This window comes from Camelina sativa, chromosome 9 (assembly GCF_000633955.1).
Source record: "Camelina sativa cultivar DH55 chromosome 9, Cs, whole genome shotgun sequence".
NCBI classification, from domain to species: Eukaryota; Viridiplantae; Streptophyta; class Magnoliopsida; order Brassicales; family Brassicaceae; genus Camelina; species Camelina sativa.
The window spans coordinates 35,234,498-35,240,248 of NC_025693.1; the positions used below are offsets into that span (position 1 = coordinate 35,234,498).

The 5,751-nt window shown below is 37.5% G+C and overlaps 1 protein-coding gene and 1 long non-coding RNA gene across 17 annotated transcripts in view; one reads left to right on the plus strand and one right to left on the minus strand.

Moving 5' to 3' along the window:
* Window positions 986–2,370, plus strand: LOC104714213. 4 transcript variants are annotated; one of them, XM_010431497.2, is made up of 4 exons: window positions 986–1,076; window positions 1,430–1,777; window positions 1,888–1,945; window positions 2,087–2,370. In XM_010431497.2, the coding sequence occupies exons 2-4, from the start codon at window positions 1,454–1,456 to the stop codon at window positions 2,167–2,169; spliced, it is 465 nt and encodes a 154-aa protein (XP_010429799.1). In that variant the 5' UTR covers window positions 986–1,076; window positions 1,430–1,453; the 3' UTR covers window positions 2,170–2,370. The 4 variants fall into 4 exon arrangements, with proteins under 4 accessions (XP_010429799.1, XP_010429798.1, XP_010429800.1 ...); XM_010431496.2 differs by having other exon boundaries at window positions 989–1,094; XM_010431498.2 differs by having other exon boundaries at window positions 993–1,094; window positions 1,443–1,777.
* The window catches only part of LOC104714211, a 4,328-nt gene continuing 1,074 nt past the window's right edge, over window positions 2,498–5,751 (minus strand). Inside the window, exons 5-15 of one of the 13 annotated variants that reach the window (XR_755764.2) lie at window positions 5,489–5,563; window positions 5,279–5,360; window positions 5,090–5,140; window positions 4,915–5,002; window positions 4,542–4,698; window positions 4,189–4,452; window positions 3,918–4,095; window positions 3,642–3,828; window positions 3,362–3,422; window positions 3,176–3,230; window positions 2,498–3,017 (exon numbers count right to left, since the gene is read on the minus strand). This is a non-coding gene — a long non-coding RNA (uncharacterized LOC104714211). Of the gene's footprint in view, window positions 3,272–3,361; window positions 3,423–3,641; window positions 3,829–3,917; window positions 4,096–4,188; window positions 4,453–4,541; window positions 4,699–4,891; window positions 5,003–5,089; window positions 5,141–5,278; window positions 5,361–5,488; window positions 5,564–5,751 lie in introns of all 13 variants that reach the window. The other 12 variants (XR_755768.2, XR_755765.2, XR_755761.2 and 9 more) reach the window with 12 other exon arrangements.

A 5,751-nucleotide genomic window follows, 5' to 3' on the forward strand; every position in this document is an offset into this window, starting at 1 on the left:
TTTTTTTTTTTTTTTTTCTTCTCCGAACCTATTTATGTGATGGGCCTTGGGCCGAATTGCTTTTCAAAAAAAAAAATAAGACCCAAAAAAAAAGATCGGGATAATTGCGCCGCCTGCATTGTCTCTCGATCGTTTAAACTAGGGCTGCGATTTCGGTTTGTTCGGTTCATTCGGTTTCGGTTTTCGGTTAATTTGGAAGAAGAAAAACTGTTCCGAATTGAACCGACTAAAATTTCGGTTCGGTTCAGTTCGGATACGGTTATTTCGGTTTTCGCCAATCGGTTATTTCGGTTCAATAATTTCGGGCCAAACATGTTTTTAAAAGTTGGGCTACCAGAAAAATAGCCCATTAACACACAAAAAAAAAAAAAAAAAAAAAAATCTGAGCTTCTGTCTTGAGAGCGGAAGCAACGCCGGCGAGATCTTGCGGAATAGAAGTCAGAAGGAGAGATCTTGCAGTATAGAAGTCGAAGAAGAAGGAAGGAAGGAGAAGAAGAAGGAAGGAAGGAGAAGAAGAAGATGATGAATCAAGAAGAGAATGGTAAACGAAGAAGAAATGGATGATGAAGATGCTGATAATATATCAAATAAGAAGAAGAAGAAAAAGAGGATGATGATGAAAAAAAATAAGAGGATAATAATGAATCAAAGAAGAATAAAAGGATGATAATGAATGGAAGATGATAAAGATGGTGAATTGAAAAAAAAGAAGAAGGAAAAGTAGAAAAAATTGAAGAAGGGTCGAAGAATAATTGGAGAAGAGGCATGACTAGCTAATTAGGGGAACTAGATTAAGGTTTCTTTCCTTTTATCGGTTAACCATTCGGTTCAGGCGAACCGAACCGAAAATCTCGGTTAACCGAATCTAAAATAAATATTTCCGATCGGTTTACTTAATTAATTGAAACCGAACCGATTTGCCCAAATCTCGGTTCGGTTCGGTTCGGTCGAATCGGTTCGGTTTAAATTCCCAGGCCTAACTTTAACCCTCCCCCCTCGAATCCTCAATTCATACCTCTCATAAGCAAGCTTTGCTTTGATCTGATTTCGCCTTCGCTGCTCTCAGTCAGTCTCAGGTTTGTAGTCAGTCTCAGGTTTGTCTCAAACTTCAAAATAATATTTTTAGGACAAGTCTTACTGTACCCTTCTTGTGATCGTTCGTTAATTTATATACACGACCTAGATTGATTTCGCTGTTGTCGGGATATTAATAATATTTTCGGAATCCCAAATTTGTCTAATGATGATGATGATGATTTATGTAAAAATTGGATTGAGTTGATGATGGGGTTCAAGTGTAGAAAAAAAAGAAAGAAAGAAATCTTACTTAAATATTCGGGGCTCTGTTCATCGAATTGGCGTTGTTAGATACAGTAATTGATTTCCCGTCTGTTTGTTTTGTTTGATTAATTGATTTTATCCTTCTTAGTTAAAAAAAATAGGTACGGTAAAAATGATTCTGTCAACGAAGAAGAGGGATAAATATTTTCAGTTAACGATTGAAGAATTGGAGAGTACTCGTAAAAAAGAAGAAGATACACTCTGGAAGATGATCAGCACTAGATCATCATCATCATCATCACCATCATCATCGTCATCCATCCCCAGAACTGCGGAACAATTAGCTTTCCTGAGTGCAAGGAGGGAGATTGCAAAGAGGAGGCGTGCAAATATGAAAGCCTTGAAGGGGGACCTTGATGCTATCACGCTTGATATGGGAAGCAGCAAGACCTCGTTGCTTGACTCTGCAGGAGATTCGAATGAGAATGAGACTCAGGTTTACAACCAACGAGATCCCCCTCTCCTCTTCTCTTTTCTTCTCATGTTGCAAACTTAACTTTTGGGTTGTTTTCTTCTTCTTCTTCTTCTTCTTCTTCTTGTGTCTAGGCAAAGCCAAATAGGATGCAAGGTGTTGTACATCCTCACAGATCCGGTGATGTGACAGGTAAAAAAACATACATCATCATCATCTTTACAACAAACTCTTCAGTTTTTTAACTTCAATTTTATGATGCTGCAAATTTTTTTGCTTAGCCCCTCCCTACCTTTTATTATTAGTCTTGACAGTCTACCACCTCTCATACAGGTGCTGACCCATCTTCTGAAGAATCAGAGTGCAGCACAGACACACATGCAAGCCCCTCTAGTGGCTATGCACCGAAATCATAATAAGCTTGCTTACTAGCGATGAAGGGGAATCATATTAATATAACATTAAAAAAAAACTGTGTTTTCTGTTATTATTATTTTATCTATCAAACAAAAATCTTGCAACTCGCGGTGCTCATGTCTGCTGACTATTAATTATGGTGTTCTGAACAAAATTGCCATATCATTTGTCTTATTAACCAAGTTTCACGTTACAACATATCCACCATTCTTCAACGCAGAGAACACCTAGCGATTTCTTTCTCATTGGGTTCTCAAGTCTTGTCAAAAGTTTTTACCTCTCTTGTTTAGACCTGAGCTGTTGTGAGTTGGTTAGAGAGCATGTAGCTATATGATTTTCAAGTCTTTCCATTTCGATCAAATTCAAATGCAGTATAGAAACTTTGTGATGCGTTCTGCAGAATACATACAAGAACAAAGGGGCCTCATCGATTGTGATTAAAGCAGATGGATTGCAAAAGGAGGCTTTTGAAGCTGATGGGTTCTGCAGGAAGTCAGGTGGTCGTGGAGGAGTTTCTTCAGGGGGAGAAGCGGCCTTTTTGCACTTTTGGATGGAGAAAAACGGCATTATTACTTCAAAATCTGCGCAGGGGGTTGGAGTTGGAGATACCGGTCCTAACACTGGTGGGAATGGGAAGGTATTCATTCTCCTGCACCGGTCTTTACCAAGGCATTTCAAGCAGAGCTTACCTTGGCATCAACCTCGTTCTAACATTCATCCATGAGAGCCACATTCATCCAGACCAATCTCTGCCTACAAATCCACTCAAAAAGTTAGAAGTAAAGACCTTATCATCAAAACCAAGATGCTCTTCCACCTTCTATGAGCCTGCCACCATAAGGTCACCCTACCAGCAAGAATCACTTAAATAATCTAATTAACAAACTGAAGAGAATATGAGCAACACAACTCCCATATGAAAGTATCAAAGGAGCTGAAAATCTTCAAAATTTTTGTACAGTAACGAGACATTGCTGCGAAACTGAGGATCATCATAAAACTTACTTGATCTCAAAATCAATACAACAAGTACGGTAACCACACCTTCCGAGAAGTTAACCTGCAGATGCATCTGAAGTTAATATTCCACACTCCATAGCCCTGGCAGTTTGGATATTGTCATCATTTACCACACGGACGTGTTTACTAACAAGCCTTTTTCAAGAATATATAATCGAACAAAGGAAGTACCTTAGACACCAGCATTTTGACACAGCTGAACTGAATCTTTGACTCCTAGTCTACATGGATCCTGTGCACATTTCAAACTTTACGCTAAGAAACACTACCCAGAACATTGCAGGACATGACATGCAGGTTGTTGTCTGATCTAAAAACATGTGTCTAAAGGTGGAGTACTATGCAATGTGAAACGGTGAAATTGATCTCAAAAGGACGAGAGCCATAATAAAAACTCAAACTGTATATTTGACTAATCTCCAGATAAAGCATAAACCAAATCGATCCTCACCCGCTTAAACATCAAGACAACCAAAAAGGTAAATCACAGGTACACCCGCTTTCAAAGAGTTAATAAATTATAATCTTCACAAACCCTGTCTTCAGTCATTGGTGCCACATTACCATCTTCATTGATGTAGCTATGCCAGGACAATTTCAGAAGCTCCTTTCCAGCGAACATGAACTTCACCATCAGCCTGAAAAAGTAATAGTGGAAAAAGAAACTGTTGAAAGAAAAGAAAAAAAGAAGCTGAATGGTGCTTTTAGAGAATTGCATAGATATTACCTTTGACTGTAGTAGATCAAGAAAAAAAGATGTGATCCCCCATTTCGAAGCAGATATTTACCATTTTTACAGCGACACCACCATGTGTCTTCTCTGAGTTAACGAGAAAGCATGAAGGATAGAAGACTAAATCACTCTTCCACTTCCACTCGTAGGTGTTAAACTGTGACAAGAATGCCTGCAAATGCAACGCTTCCTCCATCATACCATCTAGTGGCATACACATCAAGAACATAATAATAAGACTAAACACAAGGAATATATGTTGCACCTTAAACAAAAAATTGGTTGCCAATATTAGATTGAGACATGCAAAGACAAAACAAAGTGAGTTATGTTAGGAACATACATCGAAAGTAAATAAAATTTAATCGATGATAAGACAGAATACTTAGTTGTGGCATAAAAACATCTTAATCGCATACAAATGGAATTAAGAATTGGGGAGAGAAGACTGCGTTGCAGTTGTCTCACGAGCTGATCTCAGATAAGAAGAGTAATGACCAATGGCAGAAAGATGGTATTTTGTAGAAACCTGAAGAAACAAAACGATAACCAGCTAGGATGTTAAGACATGAAAATCTCATCAAGATGATTTTATGGAACCAAAAGCTGGTCACTTACTTGGAAATCTTGGTTACTAATGCTCATGTAAGGAAGCAAGTCCAACTCCAAAGGGAATCAACATGCTTGGATATATCTTCTTCATAGTATGTCGATCATTACAAAGGAGAAAAAGGTACTCAGTTGCTGTTTGAAGTAGCTCATATACCATGTCCGTCTGTGAAACAAAAGAGCACATACTATAATTTTTCAAAAAATAACAAACAAATGAGAATGCAATGATGGTTCTGTAAGACGTATGGCAAGTTTAGTCTCTGAACAAGTTGTGTAGCTATAAGTGGACTTGCCAACAGAAGTTGTTCCGCAAACATGTATGAAAAGAGGCACTCTTTGATGATGGAATCTAATACCCAAAACATATGTAGCGTATTACTTTGTCATGCATGTTGAAATGATTAAAATCACCAATTTAGCAGCCTCCTCCTCAATCCCCAAACGATCATAGTATTATCCTCCACAATCTAAAACAATAAAAGAAAGAGAAGTGAATAACATGGAATATAGAAGTGAAAAATTCAGAAGCGAATAGTAAGTTCAGGCAAACTTACCCCTCCATATAGCTGCAGGGAGCCATTGTTGGGACATTATGACAAGCTAGTCTAGAGCGTATTTGACAATATGCAACAAAAAAGAAAAAAAAAAAAAAAACATGCATACCAAAAGTTAACTAGAGACAAAAGATCAAGAAACAAGCAGACATATATAATAAGAACGTCTCATATAACTGCAAAACTTACCCACTCCATATTGCTGCTGGGAAGAATGGTTGTGATCCTTTGACAAGGTTATGACAGAAGCTGTTGGTTTTTGCACCACCTCCTGAGAGAAAAACAAAGAAGACCAAAAATAAAATTTGTGTTAGTAAATAAGAAGACTGGGAAAAAAAAAAAGGACAAAAAACAAACAGAGAGAACGAGAGTGACAAGAGGATGGAATCAAGCCATCACCGAAAGATTTTAGCAGCCTCCTTCTCAATCACCAATCGATCATAGTTATGGCTCCCATCTTAAAGTCAATACAAACTATTACATGCTCCAAGTGAAAAAAGAACACTCGGATGAGATGAGAGAGTTGATTAAAAAACAAAAAGAAATCGAGTTTGCAATCAGATTGTTATTTTTTTAAGGGTTTAATAAAAGTAGGAGCGTTGATACGAAAACAGCACATGAACCATAGTTCTAATAAAACAAAAAAAAAAAAAAAAAAAAAA

Bases quoted from the DNA above. Each gene is read 5' to 3' on its own strand.
- LOC104714213 (XM_010431497.2), top strand. From the start codon at position 1,454: ATGATTCTGTCAACGAAGAAGAGGGATAAATATTTTCAGTTAACGATT. The intron at 1,778-1,887 runs GTTTACAACCAA...TCTTGTGTCTAG, and splicing joins CGAATGAGAATGAGACTCAG to GCAAAGCCAAATAGGATGCA. The intron at 1,946-2,086 runs GTAAAAAAACAT...CCTCTCATACAG, and splicing joins CAGATCCGGTGATGTGACAG to GTGCTGACCCATCTTCTGAA.